The following is a 26,435-nucleotide window of genomic DNA, read 5'->3' as shown; positions in this document are numbered from 1 at the left end:
ACTAAGCTTAGCAGCAATCGTTCTGAACACTGGCCATTGAGACTGCTCAATAAATGTTAATCCTGATCATTTCTCTAATAATTTGAAGCAAATAGAAATCCAAACTGCTCTATCGCATGCATGCAAGTGGCACACCATTTAGTTTCATAATTAGCTACTAAAGTAGTATATAGAAGTGGTCATCAAAGAACCTTCTACAGTATATGTGTGTTTTGAATAACAATACATCGGTTAAGTATTATATTACTAAATGAGAAATGACACTAACGAGCATTAATGTCCTTATTGTTCACTTGTATCTTAGAAACCATCAATTCTGTTTTGACTTGCAGCACGTAAACCAGCTTATTTAACTTTTGAATGGAGCTGAGCAATGATATGTGATTCATCAAAGCCATAGCTTATCAGATTTTTATAAATGATAATTCACATTATTTACTATTTCAGTCAGCAGAAAACGGTAAAGTGCAGAGGAAATAGCAGAATTTGACAAGTACTGGACTGAAAAATCAGGCAAACTGCCAACAAGATCAGTGTTGGATGCTAAACACTCAACGCTGCCTAACAGAAGTGTTACAGTGATTCGGGCTCGAGCCAACAACTTGCTAAAGAAGGCTGCGAGAAAAAATGCCAGCTGAATTTTTTATGTTGTTGAACCTTCTTATTATCATTGCGTTGTATTTGTCAATAAATGTGCTCTTTTTGAAGACTAAAAGAGACCAACTCCGCAGTAATGCACTTGTATAGTTATTTTGTATCAAGCAGTCTTAGCTATTATTTTATGTACAGAAAATGTGCATAAAACAATGACTATGATAGATAATACAATACCGACAATAGATATTATCTATTGTACCGCACTGTACACTATGATGTATTATTCAAGAAACAAGCTCTAAGATAAATTATAATAATTCTTTTAAAGAAAAACTAAATATAAGGGAATATGCCGCAGCAGCCAGTCTACTGACAACTTACTGTCAAACCGACAAGCCCAAAAAATTACTTAGAACGCTGTGCTTGACTAAAAACAATCAGAAATTCACTACACAATGAGAAATATATCTTTTTGGGTCATTTTCCAAATTTAAGTGAATGTGTCTGAGTAGAATGTTCTATCAATTTCTTGACATTTCAGGGCATTATTATTACTGGTAAAATGTGAATAATAGCACTCAGTATTACTATTGATCAATAAAACCACCCAAAGTCAAGAGATCTAAAGTTAGAAAAAATTTGGTACTGTGCTGGGTCCAGCCCGACTGATCATTGCTAACAATAAATTGCAGTAAGAAAGAAGTTTTGAAAAGCGAAAATGCCCTCAAGATAGAATGTTATTGTATTTTTATTGGCTCTCTATGTGACATTAAGTTTTTCCCTGGGTTCTACATAGGCACAATGGGCTTGTTTGGAATCTACCCAATTTATGGTGCTGTGGTATTGCGCAGGTTTTGCAACCTGACACTCCATTCCCGAGTGGGGAAATGTTTTTACTTAACGTTCTAAGAGTGGCTTAAGATGAATAGAAAGACATTGCTGTTATTGTATGTTAGATTGAGTAACTAAGTATGTTGTGCAAGTAATTCATATTATTACTGTAGATAATATGCACAGCAAGCAAAAATGTGTTTGTTTCATTTTAGCAATCACAGTAACTGAATTGCGTCCATGCATTGTTACCAACTAATTTTTTTTAAGTTTTTGTATGCAGTGCAGCAGCGATATGTGACTGAATAAGAAACTATAACATAGACCATATTTACAAATATTGAGTTACATTATTCGTTTATATTAGTGAGCAGAAAGTTATGCAGCCTAAAAGAAAATTGAGAGTTCAAAAAGCCATGATCGGAAGATTGAGGCAAACTACCAAAAATGCCAGAGCTGTATACTGTTAAAAGAAATTGGTGTTTGAAAATTATAATGATGACTTATGCCCGAGCCCACAACTTACTCATGAAGCTGCAAAATTAAACTGGCAGCAGGGTCTTCTTGTTGTTGAGGCTTTTGTAATATCGCATTAAACTTGACGTCTGAATAAATTTACTCCGTTTGGTGACTAAGCAACGACCATTCTATGGTACTTGACTAGTTGAATTTTTTAGTATCAAGCATGGTGGCTGTTGTTGTTTTAAATACAAATTTATTGATTCCTACGTTAAAGTTTAACATACTATACAATATGTAGGTTCTAACAACAATTATTTTTGTTTTATACAGATTGTTGTTTTATTGTACAGATTATAGCAGACTCTTAGTTGATCTATAAGTGATAGCAACATCCCAAATTATATGTAAGCCATGGTACCTCTGCATTGATATGTAAGTTATAGCAACCTCCTAAATGATATATAAATAACAGCAGCTTCCTAATTACTATATAATTCATTGCAGCCTCCTAATTGATATATAAATAGTAGCTACCAACTATATAAAATTCAAATTATAGTAAACTCTTTTGTGATCTATAAGTCATAGCAACATCCTAAATTCTATGTAACCCAAAGCAACCACTGCAATGATATGTAAGTTATAGCAACCTCCTAAAGGATATATAAATAGCAGCAGCCACCCGGTTAATATATAATTCATAGCAGTCTCCTAACTGATATATAAATAGTACTGTAGCTACCAACTTTATGAAATTCAAATTATAGCAAACTCTCAGGCGATCTATAAGTGATAGCAGCATCCTAAATTATATGTAACCCATAGCAGCCTCTGCAATGATATGTAAGTTATAGAAACCTCTTAAATGATATATAAATAGCAGCAGCCTCCTAATTAATATATAATTCATTGCAGCCTCCTAACTGATATATAAATAGTAGCTACCAACTATATGAAATTCAAATTATAGTAAACTCTTATGTGATCTATAAGTCATAGCAGCATCCTAAATTCTATGTAACTCATAGCAACCTCTGCAATGATATGTAAGTTATCGCAACCTCCTAAAGGATGTAAAAATAGCAGCAGCCTCCTAATTTATATATAATTCATTGCAGCCTACTAAATGATATATAGATAATATCTATCAACTATGGAAAATTCAAATTATAGCAAGGTCTTAGGTGATCTATAAGTGATAGCAACATCCTAAATTATATGTAACCCATAGCAGCCTCTGCAATGATATGTAAGTTATAGCAACCTCCTAATTGATATATGAATAGCAGCAGCCTCCTAATTAATATATAATTCATAGCAGCCTCTTAACTGATATATAAATAGTAGCTACCAACTATATGAAATTCAAATTGTAGTAAACTCTTATGTGATCTATAAGTCATAGCAACATCCTAAATTCTATGTAACTCATAGCAACCTCTGCAATGATATGTAAGATATAGCAACCTCCTAAATGATATATAAATATCAGCAGCCTCCTAATTAATATATAATTCATAGCAGCCTCTTAACTGATATATAAATAGTACTGTAGCTACCAACTATATGAAATTCAAATTATAGCAGACTCTTAGTTGATCTATAAGTGATAGCAACATCCCAAATTATGTGTAACACATGGCACCTCTGCAATGATATGTGAATTATAGCAACCTCTTAAATGATATACAAATAGCACCAGCTTTCTAAGTAATATATAATTCATTGCAGCCTCCTAACTGATATATAAATAGTAGCTACCAACAATATGAAATTCAAATTGTAGTAAACTCTTATGTGATCTATAAGTCATAGCAACATCCTAAATTCTATGTAACTCATAGCAACCTCTGCAATGATATGTAAGATATAGCAACCTCCTAAATGATATATAAATATCAGCAGCCTCCTAATTAATATATAATCCATAGCAGCCTCCTAACTGATATATAAATAATAGCTATCAACTATGGAAAATTCAAATTATAGCAAGGTCTTAGGTGATCTATAAGTGACAGCATCATCCTAAATCATATGTAACTCATACCAGCCTCTGCAATGATATGTAAGTTATAGCAACCTCCTAAATGATATATAAATAGCAGCAGCCTCCTAATTAATATATAATTCATAGCAGCCTACTAACTGATATATAAATAACTGCTATCAACTATGGAAAATTCAAATTATAGCAAGGTCTTAGGTGATCTATAAGTCATAGCAACATCCTAAATTCTATGTAACCCATAGCAACCTCTGCAATAATATGTAAGTTATAGCAACCTCCTGAATGATATATAAATAGCAGCAGCCTCCTAATTAATATATAATTCATAGCAGCCTACTAACTGATATATAAATAATTGCTATCAACTATGGAAAATTCAAATTATAGCAAGGTCTTAGGTGATCTATAAGTGATAGCAACATCCTAAATTATATGTAACTCATAGCATCATCTGCAATGATATGTAAGTTCTAGCAACCTCCTAAACAATATATAAATATCAGCTGCCTCCTAATAAATATATAATTCATAGCAGTCTCCTAACTGATATAGAAATAATAGCTATCAACGATGGAAAATTCAAAATATAGCAAGGTCTTAGGTGATCTATAAGTGATAGCATCATCCTAAATTATATGAAACTCATAGCAGCCTCTGCAATGATATGTAAGTTATAGCAACCTCCTAAATGATATATAAATATCAGCAGCCTCCTAATTAATATATAATCCATTGCACCCTCCTAACTGATATATAAATAATAGCTATCAACTGTGGAAAATTCAAAATATAGCAAGGTTTTAGGTGATCTATAAGTGATAGCATCATCCTAAATTATATGTAACTCATCGCAGCCTCTGCAATGATATGTAAGTTATAGCAACCTCCTGAATGATATATAAATATCAGCAGCCTCCTAATTAATATATAATCCATAGCAGCCTCCTAACTGATATATAAATAATAGCTATCAACTATAGAAAATTCAAAATATAGCAAGGTCTTAGGTGATCTATAAGTGATAGCAACATCCTAAATTATATGTAACTTATAGCAGCCTCTGCAATGATATGTAAGTTATAGCAACCTCCTAAATGATATATAAATATCAGCAGCCTCCTAATTAATATATAATCCATAGCAGCCTCCTAACTGATATATAAATAATAGCTATCAACTATGGAAAATTCAAATTATAGCAAGGTCTTAGGTGATCTATAAGTGATAGCAACATCCTAAATTATATGTAACTCATAGCAGCCTCTGCAATGATATGTAAGTTATAGCAACCTCCTAAATGATATATAAATATCAGCTGCCTCCTAATTAATATATAATCCATAGCAGCCTCCTAACTGATATATAGATAATTGCTACCAACTATGTGAAATTCAAATTATATCAATTTCTCAAATGATCTATAAGTTATAGCAACATACTTTATTATATGTAAATCAGAGCAGCTTCCAAAAGAAACAAGTTATAGCAAACTCCTAAATGATATAAGTTACGGCATCTTACTAAAGGGTATGTAAGCTATGCCAAGCTATGTAATGTTTCCATTGTAACTATTACATAAGTTACAATGGTAACATTCTAATTTATGTGTAATTTGTAGCAATCTGCTAACTGATAATCATTATTTTTGCTTACTCATTGAGGTATGAACTATTTTACCTTCAAATTGATATGTAATTTACAACAACCATCTAGACATTCTCCAAGTTTTGACAGTTTTTCTAGTATGCATATATACAAAGTATGATAAGGCGATGAATATATATTGTATGATACCATATTCTCCTAAAATTTTCATAAAAATATATAATAATTAGGAGGTGAATAAATATATATATATATCTACAATGTAGATAAATTAGACCATATAGGAGGCTTACCCATATATATTTGCGTTAACTCCTAATCCCTTATATTCCGCAACCTCCTAACTGGTATATATTTATTCAACTCCTAACTCGGAAATATGGGTATATATATATATATATATATATATATATATATATATATATATATTAACTAAAAGCAAGTGCAAAAGCATATAAAAAGAGAACTCTACACTAAAAACCCAAAAGATTACTAGTGGAGTATGAAATATTTGAAAAATTATTGCGAAAAAAGTAAACTTTTAGTATTTGCGTTACAAATTTGTTTCGTGCGAAGCACTCCTCAGACGCAATTGTACTAAAATGAAAAGCTTTACCGAATGTGCCAAAATATCAGAAATGGGCTCGCTGTGTTAATCATGTAATTTAGTGCTAAGTGTAACCGAGAAGATAACTCCGAGCATGTCTGCAATTAGAAGTCAATTCATTTCTTTTATTTAATGTGCCTAAGTGTGGTTTGCATATCATGAAGTATTTTTCAAGTAAACATAATTTGCATCGTTTTGTTTTGTTTGTATATGGTTGTGCTTGAGCTAATATTTTCCATGTTATGTTGTATGTTGAGTTGTTTTCTTTCAACTTCCAAATGTGTTTGCTCAATTCTGTGTGGTGTTGTTTGTTTTTGTGGTTAAATGAGGCTTTATGGTTGCTGTATCTAGTTTTAAATTCGGTTGAGCAAAGTCCTATGTAGGTCGCTATGTGGTTGTTTGTATTGTTGCTTACTGTTGCTTGATATATCACATTTTTGGCTCTGCATTTTCCTTCCAAAGGGCAGTTGTTCTTTTGTCTGCAATTGCAACTTTTTTCATTGTCTTCTTTTTGTAGTGTACTGGTTTTATTAAGGGTTTTGTTGCTCCCATCAATGATTGTTTTCATGTTTGGCATTGCTGAGTAGCTCAGTTTTAAGGTTTGTCTATTAAATATTGCCTGGAGTGGGTGTTTCTTTGGGAAACATGTTGTAACTATGCTGAAGAATTTTTGTCCAATATTGGTTGCAACATTGGCGCTGAATGGTGGGTTGTACCATGTAATTTTTCTTTGTCTGTTACGTTTTTTAGGTTTTTTCATGTTGGTTTCATATTGCAGTTTGCTGTTGTATCCACTTTTGTGGAGAGCTTCTTGGTATGGTTGCACTGTGCTGTTAAATTGTTGTTCATCTGATGAAAGTGCGTTTAATCGTTTGTTTATGTTGTCTGGTAAGTTTTTCAATATGGAAGGTGGATGGTTGCTTTGTTTGTGTACATATAGTATTGTGTTGCCTGGTTTTTGGAAAGGCTTGAAGCTCCTATCTTGTAGATTTAAAGTTATGTCAAGAAAATTCACTGATCGTTTGTTCGCCTCAATAGTAATTTTCAAGTTGTTCTTATTAAATATGTTGCATATTAGTTTCTTTGTTCTCTCTATAGCTTGTGGTGTACCCTTGCAAACCGCAAGTCCGTCGTCTCTGTATAGTCCAATGCTGCAAGTCAATTCTTTGGGTATTTGGGTCAGTAAGTAAGTCCCTACTAATTCACAAGTCTCCGCTCCGTCGTAGCTACCCATAGTCACGTCAAACAATTTATTAGAGTTCTTCTTTGACCAGGTCGTGTCGTTGTGAAATACAAGCGATCTTTTTGCATGTAGTATGATTGTCTTTTCGTCTTCTGTGATATTTGTTATGTTGCTTGCAAAATCTAATGCTTTTTTTAATAGTGCCTCTGTTATTGAAGGGTAAAATTCACAAACGTCAAAAGTAATAAATGCTTGCTGTTGCTTTTCCTTTATTTCTCTAAACCAATTCAGTACATCACCCGTACTTCGCCATAATTTTACACTAGTTTCTCTTGTCACTTTTTTGTTGATACCTGTGAGCAGAGTTTTGCTTATTTATATATATATTACTTACTTACTTACTTACTATATTATTACTTACTTATATATATATATATATATATATATATATATATATATATATATATATATATATATATATATATATATATATATATATATATATATATATATATATATATATATGCTATGGCATTGGTCATTTGACTAGCTATTAATTTTATGCATGCACACACAACAATGTTTACAACAAACCAAGTCTAAATTCATTTAAGTCTATCATATATGTTGTAACATATAAACACTTCTTATGTAAAATGTGTTGATTCCCCGTTGGATCATTCAAAGATTGGAAATTTAAAGCAAATTACAAACAGGAACTTCTAAAGAGTTCTATATCACTCATACAAGTTTGGGCTGCAACATAACGAATTTATTATGCAAGAAATACTCATGTAGATTTGATACTGGGTTATGCTATAATATTATGTGCTTTCCAAGGCGGATTTCTGCTTACGCTGAGGTAGTAATTTGGGCAGACAGCACAAAGTTTAAATTCATTTAAGTCTATCAAATATGTTGTAACATATAAACACTCCTTATGTAAAATGTGTTGATTCCCTGTTGGATCATCCGAAGATTGGAAATTTAAAGCAAATTACAAAGAGGAACTTCTAAAATGTCGTATATCACTCATACAAGTTTGGGCTGCAACATAACAAGTTTATTATGCAAAAAATACTCATGTAGATTTGATACTGGGTTATGCTATAATATTATGTGTTTTCCAAGGCGGATTTCTGCTTACGCTGAGGTAGTAATTTGGGCAGACAAAGCACAAAGTTTTGTGAGAAACCTCAAAGAATTAAAATTAATTTATTAATTTAGAAAATGTTAATTATTTGTTCAATGAAATGATCCGTTGCAATGATTAACTTTCTAAAAGTATTTGCTAAGCTTATTAGTTATTACTAGCACAAAATCAGTGTATGGTATGTGGAAACAATTAGGTTTACTTCCAGGTAGTGTTATACCTATAAATTAAACAAAAAGTTGGGTGTTTGTAGTTAGAGTTACGATAGTACCAACAGAATGAGTGTCTTTATAGAATCACTCTATAATCATCAATTGAAATAGTTATTTTACAAGTATCGATTAAGATAAGTTTCAACAGATCTGTTGCCACCATTTAGTTGTTGCAGAGATGCACCAGTTTCTGAAGAATTTATAAGATTTTGCTTACACATGTTCAACATTTTTTGCAGTTTGTTGAAGTCTAATTTTATAAAGTTTTAGTTTTGTGTATGTTTTTATGGAAAATTGAGATTTACACTTATATAAAATCATTGCGTACTATCTTGTCTTATAGCTTTTAATTACACAACTTGGTAACTATGGTTTCTACAAATTGATTCTATTGCTTCAGATTTTAGTGAGAAAATTATCACAATGTGAACCATTAAAATATATAAGAATTTCAATATTTCAATTGTCACTAACCACAAAATCTAATTAACTAACCTCAAAAAGGATTGAAATCTGTGTACCCTTAACATAATTGAATACCGTATTAGCCTATTGCGGCAGTTGATATACAGTTATCCAGAGTTCAGCGGACCAATATCAAATGTGTATGCTGACAATTGTACCTGGTTAGACAGTATGTGCTAGTAAGAATGTGACTTGTATATTTTAGAAAGTATAACTCACTAGTCTCAGCTGTAGTCAAGTACATCTTTGTCTGACTTCTTAAATCAGCATCATTGATTGTCTCTATGAGCACAGAGTATCTAGTAAATGGAAGTGCTCCTTCAACAGTGATGTAACCAGCCGTAGCATTTGTATCTGAGTATAGCATTTGCCCTTCAGGATCATGAATAAGGATTGTATAGTTCTCAATTGACCTGCATTTGTGCATTGACTCCTGAAATATTAAAGTTCCGTATAACTTATTATCTAGTATCATAACTCTTGTGTATCATAACTCTTATGTAGCACAACTCTTGGAATTATGTATAAATTATTATCTAGCCTAAATGGTGTAGCGTAACTAATGATATTGTGTAATGAGGTGAATAAAGAGTTATACATACCATGTAGTTTGTTAATACTTCAAAATGAGAGGATCTGTTTATTCTGTCACTGACTATATAAGACTGAGAATGCTCGAAAGGACTACAGCTCTAAGTACGTAAATAGTATACAAAAACATATAAATGCCAGCACTCAATTTTAGATCATTTTGAAGATGCTCGAATTATTTGGCAAATGATATTCTAGCTCTAATTTTAAATAGAGGATTTACTCACTTTTTGAACAATTGTGTTTGAGCTAAAAGTTCAGTTAAAAAAACTGTTACATCTAACATTAAGATTAGAGAGATGAGTTGAGGCATATAAAATATTCAAAGCTTTTTGCGCCTTATTTCACAATCAATAACACCTTTGAGAAACATCATGAATTTTAAAGCATTGAAAAAAATATATGATGTTCATAAAACAGAAAATAAAACTGATTAATTGGAAAAAACAGACAACCGATGTTTATTTACATGTAAATAAACATCGCCATTCATTTTTAAACTTCATATTGAAATAATTTCTAGTTGTTTTGATGATAAAAGTAATTTGTGGCTAAATCTGCAGAAAAAACTACTCTCCTAGTTACACACTTTATTGTTTGTTGAAGTAATAAACTGCTAAAGTAAATTAATAATATATTGTGTTTAGGTTACTAAAATATGAGCTTGTGCAGAAAAATCTATCAGAAGGTGTTGATTTTTTTCTTTCCTTTGCAATTAATTTTAATCATTTGAGAGCATATGATTGCCCAGATGCTCCAGGATTGAAATCGACCAGACTTGATTGGCATTAAAATGCTCAAGCCAAGCAGAATTGTGATTATGGCATCTATAGTTGCAGAAAAACCGACATAATAAAGATATGTATTGCTGTAACATGAATGCAATAGTCATTATCAACTGTAGCAATGATAACAACTAGTGATGTGGTTTTATATGTATTTTTTTCTGATTGTTTTAATAGCGATGAAGGCTTGTCAATTTTATCCATAATTGATAAGTGAAATCAGTTTAAATTAAAGAAGTGACTTCTATCAATTAACATGCTTTGTATGAACAGGTTCATAATCACTTACTTCCAAAGAAATGATAATAGTAGTTTCCTCTGATGAAACCTTTGTCGAGTTCAGAAGAAAAGAAGGTGTAGATGGATCTGTCAAAACAATAATCGTGATGATAGTCATATCATACAAAAAACATTTATAAACTTATACGTCTATATGCAGGACACTTGACTAAACGAGTTATTATCAAAATTATGCAATGAGGATTTTATTTGAAGATTATTACTATCTCAATTAAATCACTGCATAAGTAGCACATTAGAATGCAATTTCTTGCAGCAAGTCCTTTGGTTGCAAGTTTTTGCAAATAAATAATGTTCATAATAAAATTTTTCATTGCTGGACTACAAATATTTTTAAAAGCCATTCAGCTTCTGCAATGCAAAACTAAAGTTCGAGAAATTCAGGCAAATTGTGCTTTGTAAATATTATTTTCTCAAGTAACTTTGCTTAAGTCTGCATGTATATAATATTTCAACTCGGTACGTACTGTCACATTTGATGTTTACAAAGAATTCATATGCAGGACCAGTTCCAATAGCAGTCCAAGCTCGTACTTTGCATTTTACTATGCTTCCCGGTTCATATCCACAATCCTCCAATACTTGCTCTGTTGTAGATGTCCATTGTGGGTATTCTTTCTCTTCTCTAACGCATTGGTACTATTGAACAAATATCAATAGAACATTTCAATTATTACATGGTTACTGATGAGTTGTCATCAAGTTTAGCCGCTAAATATGTAATAAAATCTAACAGAAAGCAAATAAAACTTCAGTGTTTGAGTAAATTTTATTTAACTTACTGTAACTACTAATCTTTAGAAAGGTTATTGAGGCAATATTTCAATATAACATGAATTGTAACTGTTTTCTTTTTTTGTCACTCGAACCTATTATAGTTTTATGTATAAACTCTTTCACAACTACCAGCTGCGTAGTACAGCTCGAAAAAACGTTTGCATATGCCCAAGAGACGCATGGTTCGACATTACCAGGCTTTGTACATATCCTTTCTGATTAGCATAGTTTATTAATTACCTGAATTAATTATTAATTATTGTATCTGTATGTAAACAAAAGGAAATGAATATTTGCATGCATTGGGTCAATGGAAAATGTATTTACATTCCATCATGAGTGTAGTTTCACTTTCCCAAAACTTGATTTTTTTCAGAATTTTTCTTTAGCAATGACTATTCTGTCAGATGTATTAAAGTTATAAAACTTTTATTAAGTGTTGGTCAATAAACTTTCAGTGATTTTTATGTAATAATTGGGAGTTATTATTTTATAATTAATAATGTTTGTTTGTAACTTGACAATTAATATTAGTAATGTTTACACCCTACATAATAATAAAAGCAGTAGAGTTGTTAGAGATGCTATATTATACTATTGCTATAGGCATCTTTACTATAATTAATTTTCAAAATATATAAACACCTAAAAGTCAGTTAATCAGAAACCACCTATAAACATACAACATTTTAAAATAATTCTTACGTTTATTGTAATTAAACAGAATAGTTATGTTTTATTATATAATTAAACTGAAAAATTTGGTTTAATTATTTTATGCATATTAATTCTGAATTATGTTTCATTCATATACGTACTTGTTCATATACAAATAAGAAAAAAAAAGATTACCTCATACATAATGATGACTCCATTAGGTTGAACAGGCTCCTCCCATTCAGCAACAACACAGCTCTTATTTGCAGAGTAACTATCTGTAAGATTTGGTTTACTCCAGGGTTCTTTAACATAAGTTTCATTGCAAAATATGAACTGTTGGCATTGCTGTTGTCAAATAACCTTATATGTTAGCTACTGAATTAAATTGAATTAGTAGCTGTTCTCGTGCTAGAGAAAGTCACAATAAATCCTGAACACTACCTTAATTTCCTAAAACATTACCAATTTCGCATAACCAAGGGACTTATTCCATTGAAAATCGTCAGCAAAAGGACATGAATTGGTTGATAGTTCCAGCATTCCAAATATAACTATTCTAATGTTCAATGTTAAACAAAGAGCTTACCAAGTTCTCCAGTTTTAACTGTGATGTACTTTGTACTTCTGAGACCTTCATTGTTACTGGCCCTGATGGTAATGTTGTAGAGCGTAAGAGCATTCAGGTCTCTTATAATCATGTTAGTCGAATAACCTCTACCTGTAAGTTTATACTCCAGAGGGTTGAGAGAAGCGCACTGTGGTGCAACTTCCTAAAAGTGGGTAAAAAGTGTTATAAAGTGAACATCGGTAATTATATTGTATATTTTTATAAAACGAAATTCTCAACAAAATTATAATTTTTAATAGATATAGGTTTTGAGCTAGCATTGAGTCTTTTTGACTAAGAAGTATATTTTGCAAATGTAATGTACCAATGTTTGTATTCTCTGATTATTCATGATCATCACACCTGTATGTCAGCTGATGCAACACATTATGTGAATCAACAGTTTTTACAAGCTAGTGCAGAAATGTTTCCTTGTTATGCTTTCAGTGTGGCAATCTATAATATTGTTTATCTTATTGTGTGTCGTCTGATTCATTGCTGACTTGTTTGTGACAAAATCTTTCAGTGAAATAAATTAGTCTAGTCTAGCACAGCAAACAGTCAAGAAGCTCCCTGTGCACTTTTAATGATAATTAACGTATAAATGAATACATTAAAGCAAATATAACTTGAAATTTTTAACAAGCACATACATGTAAATGCAGTAAAAAATACTAGCTTTAGATTTGAGTCATATAGAAATGTATGTAAAAACTATTAGGTTATGATATGAATGAATTGTATTAAAAAAATTGGTTGATATTTGATATATAAAAAATATCACTGCCTAGTATTCCTGCAATAATATTCATGCTGTAAAAAGGAATTATCTTATTTGTGACTAAACTGGTTGTGCTACTAGTGTTTTATTGAGGTACGTTATACTTTATAGTGTTTAGCCATGACCTGCCTAACAATCATACATGATATAAATATTCACTTCAGTAGTACTCTTTTTTAACCGTATAAAACTGATTGTTACTTTGACCATTGCTAGTTTTTAAAGCTAACAGTTTGGTAGAGTTTGATTGACTCAAGTAAGTTTGAAGTGTCTGATAATGCAAAAAATGTTGTCAAACATGTCATACTATTGGACTTTGTGATAAAACGTAAATAATCATGTCAGATGCTTGTTTCTTTCACATGAACAATTAAATTATAATCACCTCAACTGTAACAATGACTTGTCTTCTGCGCTTTGCCCCATCATATCCCTCTTCGAAAGTAGGTGGTTTGGAGAAGACAGGTTCTAAAAAATATAAATTTTCTAAAAAAGTCAGTGTAAGGGGTAAATTCATCTTAGTTGCTTTACATAAACAGTAATTAAAGCTTTAAAATGTATAAAAGAAAAAACGTAACAACAAAACTTGCGAACAGGAGTTTTTAGATGAGCTCGAACATCAGTGCATCAAACTCAATTTCTTAAATTTTAATAAATGGATAAGTTTTCTAGTTTGTTTTACTAATTTTATAAAGTTTAAAATTAAGCTCTCATTACACACTCTTAAAAGCTCAAAACGAAAAGCTGCCGTAGATTAGAATCTCTTTATTTCGAAGACGTAGCCATGAAATTTGGTTATTGTCTTGTCACGTATGTTCTCACATGATTTGAAATGCCAATAAAAAAAACCAATATAAAACTTATCGTAGCAATAGTTGATGACAAACACTTCAGGTTTTACCGAAGACCTCATATCAAATATAGATGCTCGCTACTTTACAATTTTGTTTCATCCTGGTCTAATTGGCAAGTAGTAATCTGATTACGTGACCCAACACTTCGCAAATAATTTTTGCAGCACCTTTCGATTATCACTGGTGACCAACAGGCTCGTCATGATTATCAGACAGTTATATGTATTCTTTCGAGGTAAGGCTAAAAATTAAACGAATTTTTACGGCACGTTATAAGATATCACTGCTAAAAGTGACAGAATTTACAATGACGATAAAACAGACGCGTAAGAACAATAGACATGATTTTATTGAATGCATGAAATAAATTTGTGAAAATATTTTGACGAATAAGGTTGCACGAAAGTGTAAACAGAAACCATCTCTCACGACTATGTCACAGTTGAGCCGTTTTGGAAAGAGAATCCAAACTACGGCGGTCTCGTGTGGCTGCAATTAACTGTTTGTTTTTGTGCTTTTAAGAGCTTGTAATCACATTTCCACATAATTGGCACCTACAACTCAACAGAGTAAGACATGGTGAATCTTTTGATACCAAATAACTGCAATGTGAATTTTATTGCAAGTCAACCTTTAAATTTAAATAAATGGATAAGTTTTACAGTTTGTTGAATAAATTTTAAAAAGTTTAAAATCAAGAAAACTGAGCAAACAAACCTTTTTAGCCATTGCTGTGAGCTATATGCAAAAATAGGTTTGTGTTAGAGCCATATTTTTAGAGCTACAAGTTGTTATAGAAAAATTAGTTGACAAAAGCCAAATAGATGACAATTAAGGGTTCCAAAACAACTAGATACGCAGTGTTCTATTTTTAATGAAAATATACATGCTAAACGATAGTTCACATATAGTTTAACGGCTGCATCGGTTTTAGGGTAACTTTGATTTTCATAGCTTAGTTGTAGCAATGATATACAGAAACCATCTGATAACAAGCCCACATGACAACATTATATTTTATTCAGCCATAAACACATACAGTATATAATTTGTTTAAAGGTAGAATATCGGCCATAATGGAAAGTAAACTAGATATACTATTGTGCATTGTATATTACTAATCATTGAGTTACAGTAAACTTGAGCTGAGAGACAAAAAATTTCAAAATAGTTGTATGTGAATATTTTTTAAATAATCGAACTTGTGTACAAATAAAGAGGCAACAATAACTGAAGGAATAGTGAGGACAAACTTAAAATGATAACTAGCTGAAGTTAACGCATACCTGCACACTGAGTAGTAGCTGAGATGCTATTTGAAGTGCCTGAGCCAGCAGAGTTCCAAGCTCTCACCTCACACTGAGTAGATGTATATGGTTGGTACTCACATATTTTGACAGATTTCGAAGTTGTAACATTGCTCCAGTTTCCACTATCACATCTGAACTGTATAATTAATACCAAACGCAAGAAATTGCATTACCTCAAGGTCTGATTACAATCACGCACATTTGTTACTGCCAGTGTAAATGATGAATAATATCTACACATGTTCTTTTTGTTTTGAATTGAGAAACAATATACGACCTTTATAAACTGATACCTGATACAGATTAATACTTCCACCTGGATACTGTGGCTCAATCCAAGTGAGACTCACACAGCTGGTATTTACCACTGTTAAACTTGGCTGATAAGACTTGAACTGTGGATCTACAGAACCATTTGCATGTACGTGTATGATATTAACTTATGTAAGCATATAAAGTTATAATTAAGAAATATTTTTTGTATTTTAAACCTATCTTTAATGTAAAGAATACTTGAGATAGTTTTAGTAACCCTACATCTTTCATCAGTAGAATCCATAGTTCTAGTGCTGTATAAACTTACTCAGGACTCCTGATGTCTCAGTTTTGCGTCTAAACTCAGAACTTTTCTGAGAGTTCTCAGCTTTGACCATAAACTCAAACTCTTCACTTCCATCTATATAGAAAACTGTAGTAGTCTCTTCCTGTTGATCAGATGTGTTTCTTTCCTTCAGTTTGTACCTGTACTTCAGCACTCCTCCACAATTAACATTTGTAGATGCCTGGAAATTATAATAAAACTTGATAGGAATTACGGATTTTTTTACATTAGCTAAGCTGATTTAGTTTTTGCTAAACGCGTATCTGCAAACCTGTTATTATGTATTATTCATTATTTATGAAAAAAATGGTTAGGTGTCTGATCTAGCACATTATTGACACTAGTTAGCTATGGGCTCTTTTATGTATATTGTCTTTTTTTATAAACCGTCTGTTTGACCAAAAATATATACACCGCATAAAGATGATGCTAAAACCTTTTAAAAGCGATTTTAAAAAAGCGACAAAATTGCACGAATAACACAAATATTCACAACTTGATAAGACAGTGAACACACTGATTCATGAAGGAAATGATATAGGAAAACCACTTTGGTTTACACTTGTTCATGAGCTCTAATACTCCACTCAATAAATAGGACAAATGTTACATTAGTTTTATTATTTTAAAACGACAAAAGTTTTCTCAAACTGGGAAAATGTAAGAGTTGAATTACAATGTCTCAAAATAAAATTGCAAAGCGGTTTTTTGATGAGTATCATCAAGTTATGAAAAAAAAGAAGATTGTTTTTAAAAAAATGCAGATGATGCATACTTATGGTCATGCATGAAGCGTATTTTATTATTTACTAATAAAATATTTGGAATAGCTAAGCTAGCTAAAATGTCACATGCATGCACATATTTACAATTATTTTTGAAGTTATAATTGTGCACTCTAGCAATAAAAATAATTTTGTAAACGATTCTATACATTGTAAATTCTACTTTATATAAAAAATTGTGTATGCTTTTGTTTCGTACTAAGTAAAAAATTTCATATAATGTAAACATCAAGTTGGTGCTAGCTCCCAATTCTCTTGGAATATCAAAGAGTCATTTTGCCTTAAAAATACTAGTTCTTTCTTATCAGACATCGAAGAGAAAACGATATATAAGGGCATCACTATTGTATGTACTAGTACCCTTGCAGTTTATGATGCCATGAGAGATTATCAGGTGTCTCTGCCTAAGTACATAGCTGAGTAATTATTCAGAAATGCTTAACAATGATTAACAGGTGCAGGAGTTAAAATGTTGTTCTACCAATCTGAAATTCACAAACTGCAGTTTTGGTGAAATCAGTCTTTCATCCTAACCTCTGAACCTGGCACGAAAAGATGGATGAACACCATTCTTACAGTAGTAAGTATATATTTTTGTTTTACGTTATTTGAGACATGCGCAATACTTTTTTATTTTTCCGATGTTTTCTATTCTTTTTGACATTGCTGTTTAGAAAAAGTAAAACTAATCAATATAAATTGACATCAAAAATGTGCACTACAATTAACTTGACATAACATTACTGTAATCATAATTTCTAAATCAAATGAAAATGGAGACTGAAAAAAAGAAAAGTTGTCAATGAAAAGCAGTAATAAATAGCCCAGTTATTGTGCAGAATTTAAATTGAATAGTTAGGTTTAGCTTTTATTTATTTAAGAGACTGAAGGCGTGAGCTTAAGATGATTTTGAAAGAACTTAGGCAGTTTAAATGCGCTTTGCTATTTGTATAACTTTAAATCATTATAATGTGAATGTTTTTGGAACAAATTTTATACGCTGTATGAGCATTTACTGTACAGGCTATATTGTGGTAAAATAAATGTAGTTTATAAAACTATTTTAAATAAAAATGTCTCTCTGTAGCAGACTTTCATCTTGATTGCAGCACCTACAAAATAACTTGTGAATGATGAATCAGAGAATCTTTAGCAGACTTGACAAAACATGATTAACTCTGGATAACAACCTTTATAAGAACCATGATTTAGTTTGACCTTAAAAATAATTTCATTTTAGGCACTTTCTCACCTCCCAGGATGCAGTGTATTTCCATCTCTGTCGGCCATCATGCTGGAATTTCTCAGATGTAAAGGTGATTGGACCAGGCAGGTCTGGAACTGAAGACCATGAAAGCAATGGATGAGTTAACCTTCAGTTCAATGAAAATTATGTGAAAGCTGAGTATCACGTAAGACTTACATGTACATATCTAAAATTTTACTAATGACTCATTGGCAGTGTTCTAGAAACCATCAGAATCTAACAGTTTTTTGTCATTTCAAAACACCAATTATTCAAGATTTAAAAACAAACCTTAGTACAAATGTATGATTGAGACCACATGCAGTTTATGATCGCATTAGCTATGTGGAAACGCTTTGTTTATTATTCTGAAGCAAGAAAATGGTATCAAATTATCATACTGAGTGTTCATTTAGGCCACCAAACCAAAAACTATATTAAATTTATTAAAGCTCGGTTAGAATTTTATTAGTCTTATGGTCCGAAAGTTCGTAATTTAAATCACTAAATTCTAAACTCCAACAGATCAACAATAACAGCAAAAGTCGTAACTCAACTTTTACACTCTTTTTATAATTTTTAGAACATGCCTAATAGCAATTATTTAATTTTCTTGTAGATACTAAACTCTAAATCACTACTCTGATTGCAGAAACTGATTGCAAAATGTGAAAAAAATTGTTTTCTAAATTGTGAGAAAATTATTTTTTCTATTTTGCGTAAAGTACTGCTAAAGTAACCCAGCTGAAGTTTTTTTTAAACTTTGTAAACTGAAAAATTTTTTTTTAGACGAAGTTTTCGAAAACCAAATGAGAATATGCTCACAAATAGTTTGTAATGAAATGAACATTTAGTTTGAAGTTCTGTTTCATTCCAGAAGTCTTTGATACTTTATGTATAGAATAAGGTATTTGCTTTGTTGATTCAACAATTTTCATAGATGTATTAGTTATTCATGAAAAATTTAGAAAGTTTAAAAAATACTCATTTGGTTATCAACAGATTTATTTGTAATGGATGGAGGTCAATAGTGAGTTCTAAGAAAAAAGTTGTAGATGGGTTAAAGGTGATCTTTTTTGCTACATAATTTTCAAAAAATAATATTTATAGATGATATAACCAATAATAGTGTTACCATCACACTCTGTAAATATAATAGCTGGATACGAATCTCCAGGGCATTTGACACCTTGTACTAAACAAGATATGGTGAAAGTGTATAAGTTTCCAGTTTCCAGTTTGGTAAATTCTACTGTCAGTCTTGGAGAAGCTGGATCATGTTGAACAGTTTGTGTGCTGTTATTACCACTTGATACTACTCTGTACCTGCAGTAAAAAGTGGAACAATGATTGCTTAGCAACTGAAATAACTAAATCTTTTAACTTACAAAATTCCAAAACTGTTACCACATTTACGATAGTTAGTTTTAACTTACGGTTAAATTTTTTTAGCAGAATTTTTAAAAGCAAAAATTTGAGTCTATTTACAAACTTTTGTCTCATTCTGCACGAATCTCTGATAGCGAAACACAAAGCACTTGTCGCGTAACACTGTACAAACGTATTTAATTTAGTTATTTGAGAAATTTTACCTAAACGATTAGAAATAACCAGTTAATTATAAGTACATTAAACAACAACAATAGCAGACCAGCCATTGTATATTGTAACGTGTGTGTGTGTGGGTGGGTGTGTGGGGGTGTGTGTGTGTCTACCTTACAGAGCAGTCTTTCCTTTTGTTGATTCGGTCGTATGAAATGAACTGAAGTAGTATGAGTAGTAAATAAATCAACCAAATTAAATAAAATTTACTACTCATTTAATAAATTAATGAGTAATAAATTTAATGAAATTAATATTTACTGCCAGCACATGAAAAAAGTCACGTAAACGTTTGTGTTTCCTGGCCACCTAGACAAATTGTTTTTGCGTCAGAAATTTCCTACTTCAAAAAGGTAAGTATTTCTTATTCAATGGAGTATTGTCTATGAATTGCCACTCTTCCACTACTTGAAAACGTTGAGTTTGCTACTGTTCGTGATAGTAAACATGTTCATTTGGCTTCCTCAGCTGAGTTACTATTTTTTTCAGCTTTACGTACTGTAACTTACTACTACAGAACTTGCACGGGTACTCCGAACATTGCGTTAGGCAAGGGTGAAAAGAAAGAGAGCAGCTGATATCGACTTACTGTCACCCTGCTATAGCCATGGTCAGCTGTACATAGCCTGCTCAAAAGTAGGCACAAGCTGAAAACTGTTTGTTCATACACCCGAAAGAAAAACCAAAAACGTTGTCTATCCGCAAGTGTTGAGTTGAATTAACATTGTGTTATTGCTATGTCATGCTTGCATTGAATCTACATTATGTTATTGTTATGTAATTCTATGGCTTTCATGTTCTGCTATACCTAAATTTTATCCACATGCAGCAATTTCTAAAATATTTTCAGCATATATATATTTTCATGCATTCGTTTTCCTCATTGTATCTCATAAAAGGGCTATTATGCTGGGGTGATGTTTTATTATTATTTTGAGGTACTAATGCTGTATTTGCCTTGACATCATATTGTCTGTGCTGTTATACATTTAAATTTTGTCAACACAACCACATTTCTGCCGCAATGTTTGTATATACCATGTCAAAATGCAGGTTACAGACAAAAAAACTGTCGAGCCATAATTAGTGCTTTGAGCATGTAGAAGTCTCCATTCAATAAATGCAAACTATTGTGTAGAATTTCTTAAATGATGCAAAATTGTTCAATACTGCCAGTTTGAAGCTCTTCAGTTTGTCTAGCAATGTCCATTTCATTGTCAGTTCCCTGTACAAAAATAGGACAACTCCAACGGATGCATAAATCTAGACGCCTGAATTTAGAATATTTGCTAGATTTTACACGCAATTAGCTGTAAAACACATTGCAGATTTCCATTATTCTCCCCAAAAATTATTAACATGTATGACTGCATATGTGTATGCTTAGTCTGCTTAAGGCAACAATTTCAGTAGTCTGCATATTTGGAGTTGTTTTACAGTATGAAAGACCATAAACCTCTTGCTGTTTGTGAATCTGTTTCTGTAAACAGGTAATGCAGCTTGTGTAACATATAAAACCTTTAATAAAGTTGAATTTATGTTTTATAGGCCTATTGATATTAGGTAATACTTACTCAGTAGGTGGAAGACCTCCTATCATAGACTGATTCCACTGTTGGAATGAAATGGTTATTGAGTTGGCGGTTACTTCACTCAATTGAACATCAATATCACCACTGAGCTGAGAAATTTCTAGAGAATACAAATAAAATGTAACAAGAAAGTCCCTGTTATATTGAATTATAATTTTTTATTGAATGTACTTATCGTAATCACTGTAGCGTTAGTTTCTTAATTTTTTTAGAAGTGATGCAAAACAAATACTGGAACAGAATAATTCTATGTCTATAAAATATCTAGGTACTTTTGCATTGTATAAAAAATCCTGAATGGAGAGCAGTAAATGTTAATTGTTGTGGAGCTTTGTTTAAACTGTTTAGAATAGTTTTTTCGGATCATTTAAATTGTTCACGAGCATTCCAAAGCTTTGATTAAAAAAACAGATAAACTGTATTGAAAAAAACACTACCAACAGCTATAAACAACAAATTAACATTTTTTGTTTGCAAAATAAGTTTTTATGCAGGTGCTTTTCGTTATCGTTTTTTTTTCTGGTATGCACAATTTTCAAATGTTGAATATACCTAGAAAACAGCCGGTTTGCTCAAGAAACATTACAACAAAGCATTATTGCAGAAAAACAAGCAAAGTTAATCTTTGTTGATAAAAATGCTGCTAGTAATTTTCTTCTTGCGTATTCTTGCAACAAAAAATTGTTAACATGTTTGAAACACCTTAAATATGCTTTCAAAAATTACAGGAACCTCACATTTCGAGAGTAAAATTACACTCCAGATGTGATTTTTTAGGTTCTCCATTGTTGTATTTCTAAACACATACTGGAAATTCTTGAAAGTGTTTGCCATGTGTACTAAACACATAACATAAGTCATGCTAGCTGCGTGTTATAAATGTTAAACCTAATGAGACAAATACTCATCTTGATCAACAAACATTACAGAGCAGCTTCGCAATAAAAATTACAAAAAAATTTATTGTTGTTGAAAATACCACTAGCTTTTTTTGTATCTGTAAGCCCTACAAAATAGCTCGAGACTTAATACAACCCATATGTGTTTTAAAACCCATTGACTTAAGAATCAACTAACGTTTATGCGTTACTCTGCAGCTTTTTTTCTTTTTAACAATCACAATGAAGTAATTCTCTGAATGAAATAATAATAATAACAGATAAGCCCTCAAACACATATGAACAATTAGCTCAGCTTTTAACACCAAGTTATTACATACTAACCAAAGTAATCAAGCATAGTAAACTGCAACAGAGAAAATGCTTCCAAAAAACTACACATATGGTTTTCATAGTCACTCTTTTAAGAGTAAAATTGCACGCCATGTGAGGTTTCTTTAGACGTTCAATAGGTAGTATCTAAATGCAGATAACCTAAAACACCAGTTCATTATGCTAGACACAGCTCTACAGTACATGTATCTAAGTATACAATACAAATAATTGGCTGATACAAATAGGATGTTAAGTGAAAATATTTAGCGCTTTAGATGGCTTGAAGCAAAGTTACTACTAAATAATGCATTGTAAAACTTCTAGACTGCAATGCCTCTGTTGCAAAGAAAAAATGAACAGTAATGTTTGTATCTAAAATCAAGTAGAATAAAATATACATTAGCTATAGTAAGAACAATATTTTCTTATCTACTTATTTGCCCAAATCCAGCGTTTGAGGTTACAATAATGTTTTGATTTAAACGAAATTCCAACGCATGACATCTTGGTCGACCGACACTTTAACAATTGCACTACTCGACAACTAATTTAAGCAGGGGTCCTATCACACAAAGTTGTTGTCAAAATGCTCACTTTTAAAATCACTGTCTTCACTTTTAAAATCACTGTCGTCACAATCGTAACCTTTTTTAATTCGGTAGCCAAACCAACCTCTTTCTTCACATTCGTTATTTTATTACAAATATCCATTCAAGTGGCACTGGGTTGCATTAAAAACCTGTAACTTACTCAGCTTGAACTTCTGCTAGCCAAAAACATGGCTCAACCAGCGACCTTCACAAACTATGCGTGACATTTGGGAGCGCTGCTAATTACTCTGCAAAGAGTGACAAGCATCTTACATGTAGGTTGGTATGGCTACACTTCTTGTACTGAACATATACGGAGATTGTCTTTAATAATCACTGTCAGTCACAGACTTTGAAATGGATCATCTGTCAGTCTATCATGGCATTTCACAGCTGTTCACATAAATTACCTGTCAGTCTATGAACATTGGGCCAGACGCTTCAAACCGAAACTAGTGAAGTTGCGTTTGATCGTGTTGATTTTTGGACAAATAATAAGGCAGTCAGTAATCCTACTTACGCAGTCATCGTCCCCTCGTCAACGTCACCTACAGTGATAGATAAATGATCGCCTTGTCTGTCACTTTGCAATTATCCCTGTCGTCAGGCCGTCAAAATTGTCATAAAACATGGTAGAACCCCCTTACGTATTTCTAAATAATTTGGCAGCTACTTTTTGCATGTGGTTTACCGACCTCCCTGAAAATTTGTCATATCACACTAGACTGTCAGGTTACTAGTATATACAATAAAGATATCTCTATATGTCATTTTATCTCTCAAATGTGGCAAAGTAAACAACAATTTTTTAAAGCTAACTAGCTATGGCAATCACATTATTCAAATCAAAGTTGAAACCTTATTCTGACTTGACGATCTATTTTGATGAATAATGCATAGCAAAAGCTTTGCATAAGTTCTTCAAATGATTTAAATTATATGATCATCTACTGCATTTGTTATTTAAACAGTAAAATGCTTAATATTTGTTATCTATTTTATCAAATAATAACCGCAACATAATCCGTGACTAAGTTGGTAAATATGGTGCCAATTCTAGCTAGTTTTAAAAACTTGTGCTTTTCCATAAATTTTTAAAATGATAAGCATATACTTTCACTAAATTTATTCCCATTATAAAATAAATTGTTAGAGATGCATGGTTCTTATAGACAAAGGCATTTTTGAAAGTACGCATAGCTATATCAGAGCTAAGTTGTAGGCAATACTCACCATGTCCATACACCTCTACTTGTCTCAGCTGTATGAGAGTGTAAGCCGTACTGAAGATACTGAACTGTCTAGTGAGAGTATAGAGTGGGTCTCTGTCACATGATCTTATGTAATCATCTCCTAGGGATGTCTCACTGTATGAACATATCTTCCAGTCGTTACTACTGTTTATGTTTGGTTGAGAATTTGTGTTTGTTGGGTTAGTCAGGAAGTAGACCTTTCTGAGCTGGGTGGCTGCAAATACATAAGGTATGGAAATATGATTCATTGATTCGTCAATGTTTTTCATCTATCCTATCAACTGGGTCTATCTGTGTATCTATCTATATATACAAATCTCAAAATCTGTGTGTCGTCTGTGATTCTGTGATTCCGTTGATCGGTGTGTCCAGCTATAGCTACTAAAACTTTAGAAAAAAGCTAAGTAATTCATAAAAGTATAAAAGTTTTATTACTAAATTGTGCAACTTAATAGAAACAATTTAATTTTTGCCATAAATCAAACATCGTCGTTTGTTATGCATCATTACTTATGTTATATTATTATTAGTACATTATTACATAATTGTCACATGGATTTAATTTTAACATAAAAGTACAGAAAAATTTCCTACCACATTTGTGTGTAGGATCAAACGGGATACTAGATACTATCTGCTATTAAGTCAACAAACTGGGTTAAACAATTAGAAATCTAATAAAGCTGGCCAGCTACTTAGGTCTGCAATATCGTCAACTACAATACTGTTTTCTTGGCAATTAAATCATTATACATGCCACGCATATCTGTTTTATTGTGTAAACATGGTATAAAAGCATTAACAGCTAACCAAGTACTTTTCATATAGTTTTTAAAAAAAATCAAGATATCAAAAGGGATTTGTAACTTTCAATGCTTTCTTTCGGGCTGAAAAACGGGTCAAAATGGCTTTTTGAGTAGAAAATATTGTTGACACTAAGTCTAGTCACAATCCTGCAAAAGCTTTCACGATTTCATATATCTTGCTATGTATACTGTACATCGTTTTTTTGATTTCACACGTCGAATGACGTATTAATTGATATGTTGCACTTACGAGTCGCGATGTCTCTGTTATAACATATTTTTACCCAGCTCTATAAAATACGATGCCTTTTTGTCATTGCATATAATTCCAGGGCAAAATTGTTTTCCTCCACATGATATGAACAAAAATTCTCTCACAATAGAAATTTGACGATTGTTGTACTGATTACGACAAAAAAACGGTTTTAATTGATTTTTTCGGTTTGTATTGATTGTATCATTACCAAACCATTTGTTTTGTAGTTTATTTACCTGAAAATTATTTCACATCTATGTCTTATTTGCTCTCCTAAATTATTTTGTCTGCTCAAAAGATGTTTTTCTATCTACACTATGTTTTCCTTGCTTCTGATTATAGCGCATTATATATATATATATATATATATATATATATATATATACATATATATACCCATATTTCTAGAGTTAGCAGGTGAATAAATATATACCAGTTGGGAGGTTCTGGAATATAAGGGATTAGGATTTAACGCAAATATATAAGGGTAAGCCTCCTACACGGTGTAATTTATTCATATGGTAGATATTTTTTTTTTTACCTCCTAAATATTATATATTTTTATAGTAATTTTAGGAGAATATATTATTATACACTATATATATATATATATGTATATTTGAAAAATTATTGCGAAAAAAGTAAACTTTTAGTATTTGCGTTACAAATCTGTTTCGTGCGAAGCACTCCTCAGACGCAATT

The 26,435-nt window shown here is 31.6% G+C and overlaps 1 protein-coding gene across 1 annotated transcript in view; it reads right to left on the bottom strand.

Annotated features, from left to right (window-relative positions):
- LOC137404738 (receptor-type tyrosine-protein phosphatase delta-like) overlaps nucleotides 1-26,435 on the bottom strand; it is a 56,013-nt gene that overhangs the window by 28,331 nt on the left and 1,247 nt on the right. Inside the window, exons 2-14 of the mRNA XM_068090970.1 lie at nucleotides 24,652-24,885; nucleotides 21,597-21,714; nucleotides 19,556-19,746; nucleotides 18,427-18,515; nucleotides 16,372-16,570; nucleotides 16,082-16,191; nucleotides 15,765-15,924; nucleotides 14,010-14,092; nucleotides 12,823-13,006; nucleotides 12,429-12,511; nucleotides 11,267-11,438; nucleotides 10,789-10,865; nucleotides 9,343-9,556 (exon numbers count right to left, since the gene is read on the bottom strand). Coding sequence (XP_067947071.1) covers nucleotides 9,343-9,556; nucleotides 10,789-10,865; nucleotides 11,267-11,438; nucleotides 12,429-12,511; nucleotides 12,823-13,006; nucleotides 14,010-14,092; nucleotides 15,765-15,924; nucleotides 16,082-16,191; nucleotides 16,372-16,570; nucleotides 18,427-18,515; nucleotides 19,556-19,746; nucleotides 21,597-21,714; nucleotides 24,652-24,885 — 1,914 coding nt within the window. The remainder of the gene's footprint in view (nucleotides 1-9,342; nucleotides 9,557-10,788; nucleotides 10,866-11,266; nucleotides 11,439-12,428; nucleotides 12,512-12,822; nucleotides 13,007-14,009; nucleotides 14,093-15,764; nucleotides 15,925-16,081; nucleotides 16,192-16,371; nucleotides 16,571-18,426; nucleotides 18,516-19,555; nucleotides 19,747-21,596; nucleotides 21,715-24,651; nucleotides 24,886-26,435) is intronic.

This window comes from Watersipora subatra, chromosome 9, assembly GCF_963576615.1.
Source record: "Watersipora subatra chromosome 9, tzWatSuba1.1, whole genome shotgun sequence".
NCBI classification, from domain to species: Eukaryota; Metazoa; Bryozoa; class Gymnolaemata; order Cheilostomatida; family Watersiporidae; genus Watersipora; species Watersipora subatra.
This window is presented reverse-complemented; position numbering and strand designations above follow the sequence as displayed.